The 19188-nt window shown below is 38.7% G+C and overlaps 1 protein-coding gene across 1 annotated transcript in view; it reads right to left on the bottom strand.

The window, feature by feature from the left end:
• Nucleotides 1-9304: 9304 nt before the first annotated feature.
• LOC311292523 (NACHT, LRR and PYD domains-containing protein 12-like) overlaps nt 9305-19188 on the bottom strand; it is a 37339-nt gene continuing 27455 nt past the window's right edge. Inside the window, exons 11-18 of the mRNA XM_084412235.1 lie at nt 18330-18503; nt 17996-18169; nt 17423-17596; nt 17016-17189; nt 11371-11538; nt 10960-11133; nt 10563-10724; nt 9305-9761 (exon numbers count right to left, since the gene is read on the bottom strand). Coding sequence (XP_084268361.1) covers nt 9686-9761; nt 10563-10724; nt 10960-11133; nt 11371-11538; nt 17016-17189; nt 17423-17596; nt 17996-18169; nt 18330-18503 — 1276 coding nt within the window. The 3' untranslated portion in view covers nt 9305-9685. The remainder of the gene's footprint in view (nt 9762-10562; nt 10725-10959; nt 11134-11370; nt 11539-17015; nt 17190-17422; nt 17597-17995; nt 18170-18329; nt 18504-19188) is intronic.

The following is a 19188-nucleotide window of genomic DNA, read 5'->3' as shown; positions in this document are numbered from 1 at the left end:
CAAGCTGGATGTGCTGCTGTCCTCCTTCCCTGAGGACGGCACCCCACTTGTAGTCTTTGGTGACTTCAACATTCATCTCGATAAGCCATATGCAACACTCTCCTAGCCTCCTTTGATCTCAAACGACTCATCACTACAGGTACTCACAAATCAGGCAACCAACTGGACCTGGTTTACACATGCTACTGCATCACAGACAACACTCTGGTGAGACCTCTCCATGTTTCAGATCATTTCCTCACTACTTTCAGTCTACAACTTCCTACCCGTGCACCACCAACTACCCCACCAGTCACTTTCAGACGAAACCTGCGCTCACTTTCTCCCTCCCATCTTTCCTCTGCTGTGTCATCTTCTCTTCCCTCACCCTCGCAATTCTCACCTCTGGATGTGAATGCCGCAACAGATACCTTATGCTCCACTCTAACTTCTTCTCTAGACAATATCTGCCCTCTCTCCTCCAGGCCAGCACGCGCTACTCCCCTTAACCCCTGGTTATCTGAGGTTCTTCGTGAACACCGGACCAAACTCAGGGCAGCGGAGAGGAAATGGCACAAATCAAAAGACACATCTGACCTGAGTATGTATAAATCTCTCCTCTCTTCCTTTTCTGTTGATGTTCATGCTGCAAAATCTTCCTACTTCCACAACAAGATCAACAGCTCCTCCAACACACGATCACTCTTCAAGACATTCAACTCTCTCCTCTGTCCACCTCCACCCGCCTCCTCTTTAACTGCTGACGATTTTGCTAACTTCTTCGCCAACAAAACAACATCTATCAGCAGTCAGTTCTCAGCACCACACACACAGGAACCCAGACCGACCCCTTCCACAGCCAATAACCCTCTCCCCTCCTTCTCTCCGCTAACCGAGGAAGAAGTATCTAAACTCCTCCTCTCCAGTCATCCTACCACCTGCCCTCTAGACCCCATCCCCTCACACCTTCTTCAAGCCATCTCTCCCACACTTCTACCAGCACTCACACACATCATCAACTCATCCCTCCAGACTGACATTTTCCCTACTGCATTCAAACAGGCTCGGGTAACTCCACTGCTTAAAAAACCAACACTAAACACATCATTTGTAGAGAATTACAGACCTATCTCTCTCCTACCATTCATTGCGAAAACACTTGAAAGAGTTGTTTTCAACCAAGTAACATCCTTCTTGTCTCTGAACAACCAGCTGGATGTCAACCAATCTGGCTTCAAGAAAGGCCACTCAACTGAGACTGCTCTACTGTCGGTCACAGAAGCCCTACGGATCGCAAAAGCTGCTTCCAAGTCCTCAGTTCTCATTCTCCTGGATCTGTCTGCTGCCTTCGATACTGTAAATCATCAGATCCTTGTGTCCACCCTCTCATCACTGGGCATCGCAGGAACTCCTCTCCACTGGTTTGAGTCAGATCTCACAGGTAGGTCCTTCAGGGTTGCATGGAGAGGCGAGGTATCCAAAGCACATCAGCTGACCACAGGGGTTTCTCAGGGTTCAGTTCTTGGACCCTTGCTCTTGTCCATCTACACCACATCACTGGGACACATCATACAGGCACATGGTTTATCCTACCACTGCTATGCTGATGACACACAGCTCTTCCAGATGATCCCACAGTAGCTGCACGGATCTCAAGCTGTCTGGCGGACATCTCGACGTGGATGAAGGAACATCACCTGCAGCTCAACCTGGAAAAGACTGAGCTTCTCATCCTCGCTGCCAATCCATCTCTACAGCACAACTTCACTATCCAGCTAGATTCATCATCAATCACCCCATCAAGGTCGGTCAGAAATCTTGGAGTGATATTGGATGACCAGCTGACCTTTACAGATCACATTTCAAAGACAGCTCGATCATGCAGGTTTGCACTGCACAACATCAGGAAGATCAGACCTTTCCTAACTGAGCATGCAACACAACTTCTCGTCCAGGCCCTGGTCATCTCTAGGCTTGACTACTGCAATGCTCTTCTGGCTGGACTTACATCATGTGCAACTAAACCTCTACAAATGATTCAGAATGCTGCAGCTCGTCTTGTCTTCAACGAGCCCAAAAGGGCCCACGTCACCCTCTCTTCATCACTTTGCACTGGCTACCCCTCGCTGCTCGCATCAAGTTCAAGGCATTGACGCTTGCTTACAGATCTATCACAGGCTCAGCTCTGTAATGGATTATTTCACAATTAATACCGTTCCAAGTTATCTTATATCCTATCCAGGACGTAAAATAGCCCCGCGGTAACTACAGCGCCTATCCTATAGTTGTGCCATTAAGAGTTAGATGATCAGTCTTTACAACTTCGTATTCTATTATAAAAACAATAAACCACAATCATAATAATTGACTATAAAAATAGTTCATTATAATGACAATAGATGTCCCCGTTGTAATATAAGTCTATCTTTTTAGGTACCCTTGAACCGTGTTTGTTATACAACAATAACCCTGTCGGAACTGCCTCTTTGGCTAGGCTTATTAAATCAATCAAATATCACAGTGCATATATTTTCTTTTTAGAAAAGAGATGCTCACCTTTCCTGTGATGTAGTCTTTCTTCAGTTGTGGGTCTTCCTGATCCCGTGTGAAGAAAGGGACACGTACTCAAAAATCCAAGTTCCAGTCCAATGATTATAATAAATGTTTAACAATATTTATTAAAAGAATCAAAGTGAAAAGAATACTTGTTACAGATTATAATATAAGTACTAGTCTAACAGAGGAATATTTAGCTAAAGCATATGGCTTCTTGCGCTCGGAAAAGCTGGAGTCTCGAGTTGGAGATGCAAGGAAGAGCGTCGAGTCCTGTTCGGTTTCCTTCTTTTATAGTCCGATTTCAGGTGTCTTCATCATATTTACTGTAAGGCACACATTACATGAACAACTGCTGTTTTCAGCTTGTCTCTACCAATTTTCCCGATGTCCGCATGACTGTCCAGTCAGCGGTACTTCCCCAGAAGATACAATAGCTTCTCTGTATGTATGGACAAAGAAACCTTCTCATCGCTTTCTCGTGTGATTTGAGAGTAGCAGCAATGGGCAAAAACTCTTAATTCAGTACAGTATTATTAAACAGTCATGTGTTTTAGTAACCCAGAAAGCGCATCTGCAGCATTATTAGTTACAGGCTTTTTATTGTGACCCTTTCTGCGTTGCCGTCTAATTTGGGGGTTGGGTGAAGTGAATGAAATGCCACTTTCAGATGGAGCCTCGTGACTCATCATCACAGCTCCCTCCTACTTTCACTCACTCTTACAAGTCTACATCCACACCAGAAACCTACGATCGGTCAACAAGCGACGTCTCGTGGTTCCATCACAGAGAGCCACAAAATCACTTTCCAGAACATTCTCATTCACAGTTCCATGCTGGTGGAATGCTCTCCCCACCCTCATCCGGAATGCAGAATTCCTGGCAACATTCAAAAGACAACTGAAAACCCTTCTCTTCCGTGAGCACTTATCCTCATAAAAAAATAAAATAAAATAAAAAGTTCCTTTTCCTTTATATCCTACCTTTCCTTTTCCTTTATGTCCTCGCTTATGCTACTCTGAACAATGACTGAACTTCGTATTTTGAGCACTTTTTGCGTTGTTTTTTGCCTCTTCACTATGACTCGCTTAATTTAGTCCTAATTTGTAAGTCGCTTTGGACAAAAGCGTCTGCTAAATGACTAAATGTAAATGTAAATATATATATATTAGGGGTGTAACGATATGCGTATTCGTATTGAAGCGTTCGGTACAGGGCTTTCGGGTCGTTTTTCTGTACGCATGAGTAAGGTCAATATAAGGAAGGCCCCTGGACCTGATCTTGTCTGAGGGCGGACACTGCGCTATTGTGCCGATCAGCTGAGCAGTGTCCTCCAGCACATCTTTCAGATGTCACTGGAGAGCAGTGTGGTTCCCACTCTTTGGAAATCTTCCAAAGTGATCCCAGTTCCTAAAAAGATTAGCAAACCAGGGCAACTAAATGATTTTAGGCCTGTTGCTTTAACGTCACTAACTATGAAGGTATTTGAAAAAATCGTTAAAAACTTGGTGCTATCGTCTGTAGAGGGTAGACTGGACCCCCTGCAATTTGCGTATCGAGCGGGGAGGGGAGTAGAGGATGCAAAGCTTTTTATTTTGAATAGTCTATATAAGCATTTAGACAAACCAAAATCCCATGCCAGGCTTCTGTTTGCAGACTTTTCTTCAGCTTTTAATACAGTGCAGCCACATATTTTAATAGACAAGCTGCTGTGTGATTTTAACTTGCCTCACCAACTTGTCTTATGGATTTTAGACTTTTTAACTGTTAGAGAGCAGAGGGTATTTGTAAATGGCCAATTATCAGACCCCTTACTGCTATCTATAGGATTACCTCAAGGGTGTGTCCTTTCACCCCTCTTTTTTATCATGTACACAAATGGCTGCAGAAGCGCCCAGGAGAATAGCTATTTGGTGAAATTTTCCGATGATACTACATTGTTGTCACTGCTTCAAGGTCCAGTATCTGACCATGGGAATGCTCTGACAGACTTTATCTCATGGTGTGATAACCATTGCCTTGATTTAAATGTATCTAAAACCAAAGAATTAATTATTGACTTTGGGCGAAATAGAGATACTGCTTCTGAGAGCATCATACACAATGTAAAGGTGGAAATTGTTTCATCATATAAATACTTGGGCACTGTTTTTGATGACCATCTTAAGTTTGATGTAAACAGCGCTGCCATTGTGAAGCAGGGGCAACAGAGAATTTACCTCCTCCGTAAATTAAACTCTTTCTCTGTCACGCCGGTCATCCTGTGTAGGTTTTATCAGTCTTTTATTGAGAGTCTCTTAAGTTTTTCTTCTATCTGCTGGTTCCACAACTTGACTGTTAAAGATGGGAATAGCCTGAACAACATTGTAAAAATCTGTTCAAAAATTATTGGAGTGAAACAGAGAGACCTCAATGTCTTTTGTAACCAACAAATAGTTCGAAAGGCAGTGAGTATCCTCGCCTCTCCGGGACATGCTTTGGCAGGTGAATTTTCTCTGTTGCCTTCTGGGCGTCGTTATGCGCTTCCTGTGTGTAAGACGAACCGTCATTCCAAATCTTTCATTCCTTCTGCGATCAAACTCTTAAACTCTGTGTAGGGCTCCTTGTTTTTTTTGTTTTTTTTAGAGAAGGGAAGGGGAAAAGGAAGAAAAAAAGTGTACATATTTGCCGACGGTTGTATGTTGCGAATAATGTGTGTGGTTTGTGTTATGTACTGTTGTATACATGCTGCTCTTAACTAATTGCCCTTTGTGGGATCAATAAAGTTGATTGAATTGAATTGAATTGAACATTGCCCAACATCAAATGGCAAACATAATGCAAGCGGAACGAAACTGCTCGTTATTTTGTGGTTGAAGGACCGTTTATTAGTTTGGATCAGTGCAGCACGAGCCGATCGTGATCATGCGACACTGTTACTACACAGCGCTAATAAGAGATCCAGTAAAGAAAGCATTTGAATTCGCCACTTAAGTAATAACATCGCTGCGAGATCTAATGAGAAACATTCACATTTCTCCGTTATTAACGGATCAAACAGCGCTGACGTGGAAACCTGGAAGAAACATTGTGCCATGAATGAACTATCCAGTGTCCACAGATCAGCAACATTCACCATGGATTTACTGTAACGTAGTGTTACGTTGTCAAGCCTAATGGGATCAGTGTTTGTGCTGCTTTGTGCGGTTGTGTTTCTGTTTCCTCTATAGGTCACGTGACGTCCCGCCGACTGCTGATTGTGGGTGGGGCAACTGCTTTAAAGACGCCTTGTTTGACATCCGCTCTCTCTCACTCTCCTTTCTGATCTTTCTCTCCGAGGGGTCTCGTGTGCTCGGCCCGTTATGTCTCTTTAGGGAGTTTCTCGTGTCGACTTCATGATCGTGTTTCATAAGCACGTTCCCGGAGGGAAATGCACATCTGTTAGATTCAGTTTATAACTTTATTTAGAGCTGGTGGTACTTGGTGATGGGTTTTCACATGTTATTTAGTTTAGGATTAGTTATAGCAGTCAGAGGACCCGGAAGACTCACGGAGAATGTTGTCTTTTGTTTCCGAACGGGAGGTAGGCAAGTGTTATTTCTCCGGTAGATGTGTGCGCAGGGTTTTCTTTTTGTTTGTTTTGTTACTTTCTTTTACCACCATGCTCTGCTTATGACAAATTATTTATCATTTAAATCATTGTATAAATAAATAATTTATGCACCGTCACTGAATCTCTGTGGTCTTTATATGTTATGAGGTTCCATTTTAATTCATTTGATGGGCTCATAACACGTAGTAACACTAACTGTCTGCAACCATGGAAGTTTGGCAGGAATAGTAGGCTATAATGCCTTCAAGTAACATTAAGTTGGTTTTATTTTGACATTATGAATACAATTGCTGCCTCAAATGTTAATCTGAACTAAAATAAACCTTTGTTTATAACTACTACAATATTACATTAAATTTTTTCCAAGGAGCTGTTTTGTTTTATATGCTCATAAGAAGAGAGAATTATAACTCTAGAATTGCTCAAAGTAAAAAAAAAAAATCATACTTTATGATGTTAGTTTTAATATAAAAAAGAATAAAAATAAATAAATCAAGGAAATTTCTCTGGCATTTCTTTCTTTTTGCTGTATCAAAAACGTACCGAACCGAACCGTGACACAAGTGTATCGTATCGAGCCGAACCGTGAATTTTGTGAACCGTTACACCCCTAATATATATATATATATATATATATATATATTAGGGTGCATCAAAAAACACAATTCTTGAATTTTGATATGGCTGGGTGCTAAAAGTGTTCCAATATATGTAGAAACAACACATGCAAAATATGTTTCCAGTACATGATGATTTAGGGGTGCCACCGCACATCTGTTTTTGTTGGATAAAGTGGTCAACAGTGCTCAATGGTCACAATGGAGATCTGAGGTTAACAATACTACAGCTCAAGAAAACTGAGGTGATCTTTCTGTTTGAGGTGATCTTTCTGTGTTGGGTATGTATTATTACACATTACTATCATATCTGTAGTTGTGTCTTTGTATACTTATTTATCATAAGTCATATTTATAGGTATTTGGTGCTCATTACATCTAGCTTTTGTTAGCTAGCAACAGTTTGCTAACCACAGTTAGCTATCAAGCTATTAAGCTTAACATCAACAGTATTCTAGAGTGGACAATTTCATATTCAGAGTATACAGTGGGGAGAACAAGTATTTGATACACTGCCGATTTTGCAGGGTTTCCTACTTACAAAGCATGTAGAGATCTGTAATTTTTATCATAGGTACATTTTAACTGTGAGAGAGACGGAATCTAAAACAAAAATCCAGAAAATCACATTGTATGATTTTTAAATAATTAATTTGCATTTTATTGCATGACATAAGTATTTGATCACCTACCAACCAGTAAGAATTCCGGCTCTCACAGACCTGTTAGTTTCTCTTTAAGAAGCCCTCCTGTTCTCCACTCATTACCTGTATTAACTGCACCTGTTTGAACTCGTTACCTGTATAAAAGACACCTGTCCACACACTCAATCAAACAGACTCCAACCTCTCCACAATGGCCAAGACCAGAGAGCTGTGTAAGGACATCAGGGATAAAACTGTAGACCCGCACAAGGCTGGGATGGGCTACAGGACAATAGGCAAGCAGCTTGGTGAGAAGGCAACAACTGTTGGCGCAATTATTAGAAAATGGAAGAAGTTCAAGATGACGGTCAATCTCCCTCGGTCTGGGGTACCATGCAAGATCTCACCTCGTGGGGCATCAATGATCATGAGGAAGGTGAGGGATCAGTCCAGAACTACACGGCAGGACCTGGTCAATGACCTGAAGAGAGCTGGGACCACAGTCTCAAAGAAAACCATTAGTAACACACTACGCCATCATGGATTAAAATCCTGCAGCGCACACAAGGTCCCCCTGCTCAAGCCAGCGCATGTCCAGGGCCATGTGAAGTTTGCCAATGACCATCTGAAAATAGAGCTTTTTGGTCTAAACTCCACTCGCCGTGTTTGGAGGAAGAAGAAGGATGAGTACAACCCCAAGAACACCATCCCAACCGTGTAGCATGAGATGGAAACATCATTCTTTGGGGATGCTTTTCTGCAAAGGGGACAGGACGACTGCACCGTACTGAGGGGATGATGGATGGGGCCATGTATCGCGAGATCTTGGCCAACAACCTCCTTCCCTCAGTAAGAGCATTGAAGATGGGTCGTGGCTGGGTCTTCCAGCATGACAACGACCCGAAACACACAGCCAGGGCAACTAATGAGTGGCTCCGTAAGAAGCATCTCAAGGTCCTGGAGTGGCCTAGTCAGTCTCCAGACCTGAACCCAATAGAGAATCTCTGGATGAGCTGAAAGTCCGTATTGCCCAGCGACAGCCCCGAAACCTGAAGGATCTGGAGAAGGTCTGTATGGAGGAGTGTGTCAGAATCCCTGCAGTGTGTGCAAACCTGGTCAAGAACTACAGGAAACGCATGATCTCTGAAATTGCAAACAAAGGTTTCTGTACCAAAAAATAAGTTCTGCTTTTCTGATGTATCAAATAATTATGTCATGCAATAAAATGCAAATTAATTACTTAAAAATCATACAATGTGATTTTCTGAATTTTTGTTTTAGATTCTGTCACTCACAGTTGAAGAGTACCTATGATCAAAATTACAGACTTCTACATGCTTTGTAAGTGGGAAAACCTGAAAAATCTGCAGTGTATCAAATACTTGTTCTCCCCACTGTAGATGTCTCATGTGTATTGAGAGTAGCATTGTAGTTACAGTAAATTAACAGGGTAAGGCCATGTGAAAATGTCCCATTGACCTCCATTCATTTTGTCTATAGGACAAATGAATGGAGAATCTTGAAAGTTGAATTCTTAGAAATGCCCAAGTTGCCCAAAGGGCAAACAAACAACTTTTACTTTGATAACCCTATAGAACATGTTACTGTATAAAAGTTCACTGTACTCAACATTTCCAGGTCAACCTTTTGGCAATTAGACTAAAAATTGCAAATTTTTCTAAATTTCGCCAAAGTTCATGTGTTAGGTGGCACCCCTAAATCTCAATGGAATTCCTCAAAACTTTGCAAAAGTCATTTTTATGTTAATTGGAACAAAATGCAATGCCAGCCAAATTGATATTTTGAAATAAAAATTTCCCATTCAAATTTGATGCACCCTAATATATATATATATATATATATATATATATATATTATAACAATGCACTAAAGTGTAACAGATCAGAGTCAAAAATGTATAATGTAAATAATATATATATATTTTTTATAACACATGTACAACTTCACATAAAATATCAATGAAATATACAAATCAGAATCAACAATATATTCCCAATTCCAAAACTTGGATTTCACACAAAACAAAATATATCTTTATAATAATTAATTATTATATTATGTATATTATAGATAATTATTATACATCCTAAACCAACATTGATCATTCAATATCACGTTTCTAAAACGCATGCTAACACACATGCTGCTTTATTTAATTGTGAAGTCTGAGTCTCTTCCACCTTTATGAAACACATTTCATTTATTTCTCCTCATAGACAGTAGTGAGACTCTTCTATGGATCACCTGATGGTTTCTGCACCTCTCATGATCACTTCACACTACGATATAACACAACTATCAGAGTCTGGTGATCGATCTTTATCTGGGATGTTTGGTGATCCATCTTCATCTACTCTGTAAAGTGGAACAGAAGAGAAAACAATCAGTGTTCAGTGGAACAAAGTGCAAATTAGTATATTTCAATTACTGTTTTTTTTTTTTTGTAAAAATAAGTTAAATTGAATTCCTGTAATCAGATTAATTAGTGACTTTATGATCTTGCATAGATATTTGTGTTTTTAAATGTAATAGATGTAAAGCATGAATCATGTTCATATGTTTGTCAGTGTGTGTCGGTGCGACTCCTATTGAGTCTCTGTAAAGGAGAAACTAATGAGTGTACGGCGTATGGAATAAACCACAGGGAGCAAATACAAATGTTATTTTGAGTTCAAACACAAACCTTTAGTTAAAGCCGTTTGTCCTCTAGTTTAAACATGTTTGTAGGCCCTTAGTAAATAACTGAGAGTAAAGTAAGTGTAAAGTAGTGTGACGTGTTGCTTAAACAGTAAAACAGTAAAAACACATTTTCTCATGTGAGCTGGACGCTGTGAGCTGAAGCTGGAACTGGACTGATTTTAGCAGGAGTGCAGTGTTTTCCTACAATCTGACCAAGTCTGTTTTCACACTGAAATGATTCACTTCTACTGACACAGTTAATAAAGCAGGTGTTGATGTATAAAGCTGTGACAGTGAGCTTTTCTTCTCTTTCCTCCTTTGTGTTAAACATTTCAATAACTTCACATTTTGTTCTCACACAAACCCTTTGTTGCAATAAAGCTTAATGATAATTTCCTTTCACGAATGTTTGAAAGGTTTGTTCACATATCAGAGGTAAATGAAGATCTCTTTAATATCTCAGTGATGTTTCCTCACCTCAGGACACAGTTTGAGTCTCGTAGCTCGTCTCTGAGCCGCTGCTGTGAGTCTCCTATCTTATTGAGTCTCAAATCAAGCTCTTTTAAAAACTGCAGTGCTTTTGAGTTAGTCAAAGACTGAGTTAAAGAAGAAACATCTGTAATGCCACAGTCCTGTAGTCTAGAAAGACACAAACAGAGGAAGAGAGATTATCTTACAAACAAATCATGAATATGAAGAATTTTACACAAATATAATGTGAACTCAGACTCATTGTGAGATCTGGAGTATAAAGTGTTTTAGTTTAAAAACCCAGAAAGTGCACTGCTATAAACAATGAAACATAAGCCCTGCTGTCTTCAAATAAATAAACTTCAATCACACTGTAATTGCTGTACAGTATAATGATACCAACTGTAGTTTCTCGAGCTTGAATTGTGGGTTCATCAGTAGATCACTGAGGTTTTTCACTCCAGAGTCTCCTAGTTTATTCCCACTCAGGTTCAGCTCTCTCAGGTGTGACGGGTTTGATTTCAGAGCTGAAGTCACATCAGAACAACCTTCATCTGTCATATCACAGTATCTTAAACTACATTAGCAGAGAGAGAGAGAAGAAAATAAAACTCTTTAACTCTTTACTTCAGTAAACTCTAAAGTCACATCATCTTCATAAGCAAATAAAACAAACAGAGGAAGAAAGATCTTCATCTTTATTTAACCAGATCACAAAATACTAAGTTTGCACAAATACAATGTTAAAGTGTTTTAGTTTAAATTGTTGAAGTGATTTTAAGCATTTTGATTCTTGTATGTGAATGTGACTGACCTCAATCTCTCCAGTTTACAGTCCTTCAGTACGGCACATACGTGCTTCACTCCTGAGTTTCCTAGTTTATTCAAACTCAGGTTCAGCTCCCTCAGGTATGATGGGTTTGATTTCAGAGCTGAAGTCAGGATGAGACTCTGTTTCTCTGTAATACTGCATCTATTCAGACTGAAGACAGAGAAATAACAATAGTTCACATCTTTGAAAATGTATTGAAAATGTAGAATTAATTATTGTCATAATGAAAAAAATAGTTATAAATAGCTTCAAAGTTTTGTAAAGTTCTTAGAAATGTATTTTTATGAAACATCTTCATGAAAATAAAATTGAACCCTCTGAGGTCGACAAACGCGCCGGCGCGTTTTGCTGGATTTTCTTCACATAGTAGTACAATAAACTTAAATTTCTCCGTCATTTATGGTCATACAGAAAAAAGAAATATGAAAAAAGAATCTGTGATATTTCTACTTGTGTATGTGACCACTTACAATCGAATCAAAACATTGTGCTTTTGTAAAATAAAGAAAATAAACAGGGTGTGCTTTCTGCCTCTCCGTCGCGATGAACTTTTTTTTCTTGAGCACGTCTATAAACTGAAACAAAACTCAGCGAATACTTGTCACACATTTATGAGCCATATACCTTTATAAACATTTAAGTGTGTACTTTTAAATGATCGGATTCAAACTGAAAACAAATATTCTCTGTTTAAGTAATTTGTATAAAACCAACAAGATGTCAAGCTTCTCACGAGCTTGCTCATTAGATTTAATTTGACCACGCCCACGCCCGCAAAAGAGATTCACATGCAAATCTCCACATGGAACGCGAACGCGCTCATTACCTCAAAAACAAAGCACCAAAAAACTTTACAAGTCTCTGCTTTTCGTCGAGTTTGAAAGACGTGCCGTGAGCTTACATTGGATTTACCTCAGAGGAAGAAGAATGCGATTTGAAGACAAGAAAGATGTTAGGTAAGAAATTCTTAATTATTAGTTCATGTTATTGTTGCATAAACTTCACATTGCAGTTGAACTGTTGCTAGATATATGGTGAATATTATAATATTTAGACCCGTGTTTACTGTTACTGTGTTTGTGGATATCTGCTCAAACGTAGATATGTATAATATGGTAACCATTATGTTTCATATTTTGGAGCATGCTCTGGTTTTGAATGTATCATATTTGGAGCGTGATCGCGTTTGAAAAGCCAAACGCACCAAACAAAGGCTTCATGTTTTTAGTATTATCTCATTTCATATCATCATAACGAATGGAAACATTTGAAGTAACATATGATAATCAATATATTTTTCTCTAGCGTAGTTGTTACTGAAATCTTTTGGAAGATTTATAGGCTGCTATAGGTTATTGTTATTATTATTTTATGCAGCACTGTGCATAGCCTATGCTTACAAGGCACAACAAACCTGGTGTTCATTATATTATATATTGTTGGAAACATTTGTGTGTGTGTGTATTCTGTGAATTTTAAAAAGCAATTTTAACCAGAAAAATCTCAAATTTATTCCCAATAAATTTTAGAACTATATTCCCTATAGTTTCTCTTGATATCAGTATGTTCACTTCTTTTTTTTCTTTCAGGGACCAGATGCCACTGAGTCCTGCTGACTTCAACATTCACATGAGTCTCTGTACATGAACATGGTAAAGTGAAAATCAAACACCTTGGAAATGAAAGGTATGTACAATGTTTTTAGGAATGGCACAAAGGTCTCTGTCTTTGGATCATTGTTTTGAATAGTGTGCTTTTTTGTCATTTGTTGTGTATATTTGGATTGGCAAAAAGCCATTCTTTTTTAAATCTCCTCATTCTTTGTGCAAGGTTGCTTAGAATGACAGGGCCTGATAGCTCCTAATAGGGCCATTAGGGAGTGTCTTTGTCTTTCTCAGGTGTGAAAAGCCTACATATTAATAAGGTGATCACGCCCCTCCTGCATAAAGCTTTCTTACACAAAACACGTCTTAGAAATTTTAAATCAATATATTGTTTTCTCTGAATGAGCAGTCAGGATGATTTTCACATAGTTTTGTAGCAAATATTCTAGGCTATGTGATACACTTTTCAAAAGTCTTGTGAAGAAATAATCAGTATGGGTTTCATGACCTTATTTCAGTGACAATTTTTTTTGTATTTTCACAAACCACGCATAAATGTCATTATCTCAAAACTACAAACTTTTACATACATGCTGCTGATATATTATTGTAGCAGAGTTTGTGCTGAATACAGTGTAATCAGACTTTAGCCATGAAAATGTCACAAGTAACAGAAATAAGCACAAATGTCAGAGCATGTCAGAACACCTCCAGGGCCAGAAAACACCTCAGACCCCAGAGGGTTAACCTGTTAAGCTGCAACCCCACTTTTGAAAAATCCCCAGAAATGACATACCCAAACTGAAACAGATACAGTTCATGAACCCTTTGCACTAAAAGCACAAGTATGATCTCGTTTGAAAGCTGACACCTGGCAGTAGTGATGTATGTCTCGAGACCGGTCTTGGTCTCGAAACCGGTCTCGAGAAGACTTTTACGTGGTCTCGGTCTTGTCACGGCCTTGACGGTCTTTGGTCTTGTCTTGGTCTCGGACCTCTCGGTCTTGTCTAGGTCTCAGACCGACATAGTGGTCGGGGATTTAGCAATACAATAGGCTACTACAATATCCACGACGACACAACGTTCGATAATGCAACATTATTATCCGCAACGGAACGGATTGAAGCGCGCGTCCGAGTGAAGACAGTGCGGCGTGTGCGCCCAATATACGAGAAAACACTTTATCCGCGCCACTGATCGCAGCGGCAACGAGCACTTTGATCACTTGATTTAAAAAACACATATCAGTGACATGATGGGTATTAACTTCATTCAGGAGATTTTGGGTAACTGCACAACTGACAGATGACTTTGAGCGCAGTCAGCGCACCGCCAACGGTGTGTGTGTGTGTGTAACCATAGCGACAAACGACCAACTTTCGGATCCTGCACTTAAGCCTATAATTTCGTTTTTAAACATTTTATTATGTATTTAAAAGTTGTAGAATGGATTAATTTGGAGACTCCGAAATCGGCAGAGATGGCAGGCATTTGCTTAGATGAATTTGTGTCTTTGATATCTCTGTGTGTGTGTGTGTGTGTGTGTGTGTGTGTGTGTGTGTGTGTGTGTGTGTGCATGTGTGTGTGTGTGTTGTTTGATTACAGTATTGTATTTAAGATGGTGTTAGACTAAATAAATGGTCTTTTAAATATCATCTGCATATCTCCGTTGTGTTGACTAAACATTAGGCCTAATCCAAGTTTATAATTGCGTATCTTTAATTTGATGTTACGATTTCATCTACACATTAAGTATAATTTCAATTGGTTACATATTTCTCATTCTTTAGACAGTTGTTGGAGGAGCAAGATGGTGTTGGAGGTGTTTGATGTTTTTTTCAGATGAACCAGTCAGTACCAGTCATGTCAGTCCTCAACAGTACACAAAAGTTAAGGGAGTCTCAATCCTCCAATAGTGCAGTAACAGCCGTCATGCAATTGCTACACATAGTTGATCTCACCCTGCAAAAACATTTACAGTGAGCTCACAGTCACACACATGACATGGTCTGTCTTTGTATTGTTCTGCCTGTGTAGTTGAAGTAATACCATATAATATGTGTTGAATGTAAACTGCGGCTGAACCCTAGTATGCTGCTGTTCTTGAATTCATATTGCTTAGCTTCAACACTAGTCTATTTTTTTCCCTCCGGTCTCGACTCGGTCTCGGTCTCGACTTGGTCTTGGTCTTGACTTGGTCTGTCTTGGTCTTGGTCTTGGTCTTGTCTTGGTCTCGATACCCTCTGGTCTTGGTAGTGTCTTGGTCTCGGTTTAGGCGGTCTTGACTACAAGTCTACCTGGCAGTTTATTGTAAATGTAGAATGAATTATTGTCATAATGACAAAAATTGTTATAAATAGCTTCAAAGTTTTGTAAAGTTATTAGAAATTAATTTTTATGAAACATCCTCATGAAAATAAAATTGAAGTTGGTACTGTAGCAATCTAGAAATGCACTACAGCTAAAGACACATGTCTAAACATTCTATGTTTAAAATCTGAAGATAATAAGTCCAAAACTCTGTATTTAGTTAAATGTTTTTCAAGACCATGTCAAATGACTTTATTTTGATTTGACGCTAAAATGCTACTGATGTTTATTGTCATCTTCTAACCATCTATCCAGTATATTGTCTCTATTGTTTTGTGGTGCAAACGATCCCCATTCAGTCTCAGTCTCCCCCTGCACACATTCACACCTCTCCAGCCTGGTTATGGCTCTAAATATGCATTTCTTTTGTCTGCATTATAGTTACTAACGACTGGCTATTCACAGGCTATTCATAGGGTTTCAGTCCCTAATTTCTTTTCTCAAAGTTCACCTCACATTTTAAACTGTATCAAATGCATTTCTTGAATAAAGAAACATTTCAGTAAGCATTCAAAAAATAATAAAAGTATAACTTCTAGGTAGCAGGTGCACCTAGGGCTAGCTAGCATGTTAGCTTAGCACACCATCAATACACGACAATTTATGAGATTAAAACCATGTTTGTGCTCCAAACGTACTTTTTAACGCACGTCGAGTATTTTAAATAATCTTTTGTGATCTAATTTGGCTTCAGATAAAAAAAAATCAGACAGAAAATATACTATTGGATAGTGTTCTGCACAATGATAGTCTATATAGATTAGCATTACATTATAAATATAATCTATTATTATGAAAATACCTGGCATGGCTTGAAAAACACAGGTAACTCAAATATCATTGCAATCATGTTTATTGTCTTCAAAACATCTTTATCTGCATGTTACAGCGCGATCTCTGTAGCTTTGTGTGTATCAGTGACGTCCTGGAATGTCACATGATCATGGCTCTTCTTCATGTTCTATATATGGACTATTATTGTGCTTATAGCGCCCTCAGGCTATTGGTATGAATTGAAAACACAGTATCAGAGTACCAAACGCTCATAAAGATTACATCGACGCATTTGGGTATAAATTCAATAAATATTATTCCTGTCTATAGAAATATGATGTAAATCTATGAGAATCTATCAATATTTCTCCAAATCTGCACATTTTTGAGCTAAAGCCCTGAGGGACGTTGTTTTGTCAAGCGCTGTCATGACGACAGCACAGGAGTTTTTTTCTGAATGGGAGCGGCTGACGCTCATAATTCATATTAAAGGTATTGACGCATTTTTTTATTTCATAACTCCTGACACAAATTAAGACATAACTGTCACTAGAAGTTTCTCAGAATACAATAGTGGTCAAATACTGAAACTTGAGTCTTATATTTTTTTAATGATGTATAGTTTGTCAAGGCAATAACATTAAATCTGATAGTAACTTTGAACTATAAAAAAAAAAAAAAAAAGCTTCAGTGCGTCTGCGCACTGGTGAAGCTTAACAGGTTAAACAATTACTAACTAGATAAAAACACATAAAAATGTGAGCAATAGGGAAAACCCAGAAAGTGCGCTGCTATAAACACAGAAACATAAGCCCTGCTGTCTTCAAATAAATAAACTTCAGTCACACTGTAATTGCTGTACAATATAATGATACTAACTGTAGTTTATCCAGCTTGAATTGTGGGTTCATCAGTAGATCACTGAGGTTTTTCACTCCAGAGTCTCCTAGTTTATTCCCGCTCAGGTCCAGCTCTCTCAGGTGTGACGGGTTTGATTTCAGAGCTGAAGTCACATCAGAACAACCTTCATCTGTCATATCACAGTAGATTAAACTACATTAGCAGAGAGAGAGAAGAAAATAAGAAAGAAGAAAAGAAAACTCTTTATTCTGTAAAGTCACATCATCTTCATAAGCAAAAAAACAGACAGAGGAAGAGAGATCTTCATCTTTATTTCACCAGATCACAAAATACTAAGTTTGCACTAATCCAATGTTAAAGTGTTTTAGTTTAAACTGTTGAAGTGATTTTAAGCATTTTGATTCTTGTATGTGAATGTGACTGACCTCAATCTCTCCAGTTTACAGTGTGAATCCTTCAGTACATCACATAAGTGCTTCACTCCTGAGTCTCCTAGTTTATTCCAGCTCAGGTTCAGCTCTCTCAGGTGTGACGGGTTTGATTTCAGAGCTGAAGTCAGGATGAGACTCTGTTTCTCTGTAATACTGCATTCACTCAGACTGAAGACAGATAAATAACAATAGTTCACATCTATGATGATCATCTTACTGAAGAGCTACAGCAGCATTTAGTTTCCAATAGTCTGTTTTGAAACCAAGTCACACTAGTTCTGTGTGCTGGAAGACACTGTTTCTTCTCTTTCATTTGTAACTACTTATTTGAGTCTCTCTTCTTTATTCTCTGTTGAAAAGGCAGATTTCTGCATGTTCACAATCAGTACATTGTATCAAATGCTGAAAATTAAACAATTTCTAACTAGATAAAAACACATAAAAATGTGAGCAATAGGGAAAACTCAGAAAGTGCACTGCTATAAACAATGAAACATAAGCCCTGCTGTCTTCAAATAAATAAACTTCAGTCACACTGTAATTGCTGTACAGTATAATGATACTAACTGTAGTTTCTCCAGCTGGAATTGTGGATTCATCAGTAGATCACTGAGGTTTTTCACTCCAGAGTCTCCTAGTTTATTCCCGCTCAGGTCCAGCTCTCTCAGGTGTGACGGGTTTGATTTCAGAGCTGAAGTCACATCAGAACAACCTTCATCTGTCATATCACAGTATCTTAAACTACATTTAGAGAGAGAGAAGAAAATAAGACAGAATAAAAGAAAACTCTTTATTCTGTAAAGTCAAATCATCTTCATAAGCAAATAAAATGTTAGTGTTTTAGTTTAAACTGTTGAAGTGATTTTAAGCATTTTGATTCTTGTATGTGAATGTGACTGACCTCAATCTCTCCAGTTTACAGTGTGAATCCTTCAGTATGGCACATAAGTGCTTCACTCCTGTATTTCCTAGTTTATTGTCTCTCAGGTTCAGCTCTCTCAGGTGTGACGGGTTTGATTTCAGAGCTGAAGTCAGGATGAGACTCTGTTTCTCTGTAATACTGCATCTATACAGACTGAAGACAGAAAGAGAAAATGACTCAGATCTAAGGGTGGGAATCTCTAGGCACCTCACGATTCGATTAGATTACGATTCAGAGGGTAACAATTATTATTATTATTTAATTTTTTTGTGAAAACTTGGTACTTTTAAAGCAAAGTATTTATGATGACCGATAAAGAATTTACTTCAAATACTTCCTATATTAATTTTATTAAATACTTCCTATATTAATTTTATTAATAAAACAAATGGAAGTGATTTGGCAAGTCAACTGTAAGGTTATATTTGCCAGCATATGTCCCAACATTGCAAAGAACCAACAGGGAAATAAACGTTTGCCTGTACTAGCAGCGTACTTGTAGCAAAATCACAAACAGTTTTCGTTCAAAAATATAGAATGATGTACCAGCAGCTCTCATACAAACATAATGCTTGTGGACTAGGGATGCGCGGTATACCGGTACTGCAAAAATACCGGTATATATTATATTTCAAACGGTACAATATCATAATTTTGCTCACTTCGGTATTTGATGCGCTGCTGTTTCGAAGTTCACCGCTAGGCGGCAGTGCGCTACCCAAACTGACGCGGGTCACGCAAAACCGGCAAACGATGACAACGGAGGAACACGATGGATCAAACAGATGAAGCTCATTCTACACGCCCGAAATTAATAAATAAAGAGAGCAATAGGAGT

This window comes from Rutilus rutilus (genome assembly GCF_951802725.1).
Source record: "Rutilus rutilus genome assembly, chromosome: 6".
Lineage (NCBI taxonomy): Eukaryota > Metazoa > Chordata > Actinopteri > Cypriniformes > Leuciscidae > Rutilus > Rutilus rutilus.
Note: the sequence above shows the minus strand (reverse complement) of the source record. Positions and strands in the feature narration are given on the sequence as shown.